The sequence below is a fragment of the Macaca thibetana genome, chromosome 1, assembly GCF_024542745.1.
Source record: "Macaca thibetana thibetana isolate TM-01 chromosome 1, ASM2454274v1, whole genome shotgun sequence".
Taxonomy (NCBI): Eukaryota; Metazoa; Chordata; class Mammalia; order Primates; family Cercopithecidae; genus Macaca; species Macaca thibetana.
The window spans coordinates 120,135,978-120,137,002 of NC_065578.1; the positions used below are offsets into that span (position 1 = coordinate 120,135,978).

At 45.0% G+C, this 1,025-nt stretch overlaps 1 protein-coding gene and 1 pseudogene across 3 annotated transcripts in view; both read right to left on the reverse strand.

The window, feature by feature from the left end:
• Positions 1-1,025, reverse strand: part of LOC126931509 (neuroblastoma breakpoint family member 3-like) — an 833,099-nt pseudogene that overhangs the window by 459,240 nt on the left and 372,834 nt on the right. The gene's annotated exons all lie outside the window — the stretch shown is intronic.
• Positions 1-1,025, reverse strand: part of RBM8A (RNA binding motif protein 8A) — a 165,504-nt gene that overhangs the window by 296 nt on the left and 164,183 nt on the right. The window contains exons 4-6 of one of the 2 annotated variants that reach the window (XM_050751518.1): positions 827-904; positions 500-636; positions 34-170 (exon numbers count right to left, since the gene is read on the reverse strand). In XM_050751518.1, coding sequence (XP_050607475.1) covers positions 34-170; positions 500-636; positions 827-904 — 352 coding nt within the window. The remainder of the gene's footprint in view (positions 1-33; positions 171-499; positions 637-826; positions 905-1,025) is intronic. The other variant, XM_050751529.1, reaches the window with a different exon arrangement.

Genomic DNA, 1,025 nt, shown 5'->3' on the forward strand with positions numbered 1-1,025 from the left:
CCCTTCACTCAGTGTTTGCCCTCTTCATTTTACCTCCTCTTGCCTTTTGGTGGACCCCGAACAAAACACCAGTCAACGCTGATGGGCTGTCCCATCAAATCCTGGCCATTGAGTCCCTCCATAGCAGCCTGGGCCTCCTTGTATGTTTCATACTCAACTAGAGTATACCCCTGGGGAAAGTAAAAAGACAGATATGAAAACCCTCCTATTTCCCCAAGCATCACTGAGTACCTTTTTCCTCAAATCTAAACTCAGAAAAATCTATAAAATTTAAGCAATGAATGTACATCATATATCTCTGTATATATACAACATGTCTGTCTCTTTGGCGTGTCTGACAAAACATATCCATGTTTTAAATGTCATTTTATTTAATAAAATGACATCCAATGTCATTTTATTTTAACTTTGCTCTTGGCCAACCACAGCAAACACAGAACTACCAATGCTGTCTAAGGGTTATGAAAGAAAGGAGGCAATAAACTGTCACTTAGGATACCTTCAGATATCCTGTTCGCCTGTCGAGGTTGAGGTGAATGTTTTTAATTTCCCCATATTCTGCGAATTTGTCGTGTATGTCTTCTTCAGTGGCTTCCTCATGGACTCCAGTGACAAAAAGAATCCAGCCTTCAACAGCTGTTGGGGGACGGGGGGAAGTTGTATGAGTACATGAGAGAAACGCTTCAAGCAGGCTCACGGGAGTAGAGTGAGTGTGGACTCAGATTGTTTAAGCTATCTCTGAACCCACTCCTACTGCTTAACTATTTTATCGCTTTCTAACTACTACCACAGGCACGGATACCTCACAGGTTCCATTATTACTCACAGCGTTGTGGTCCGGGTTCATCGCCATCCTGCTCCACGCTGTCATAATCCTCACGCATCCGCGCTCGGGACCCCTCTTCTATAAGGGACACACACGAGATCACCGAAAACTCCCCCTTTCTCCCATTGTTCCTATGAGTTGGGTGGGGACTCCAAAACCCGGGGCTCCTGCCCTACTAGGCCACTCTACCCCATTCTCC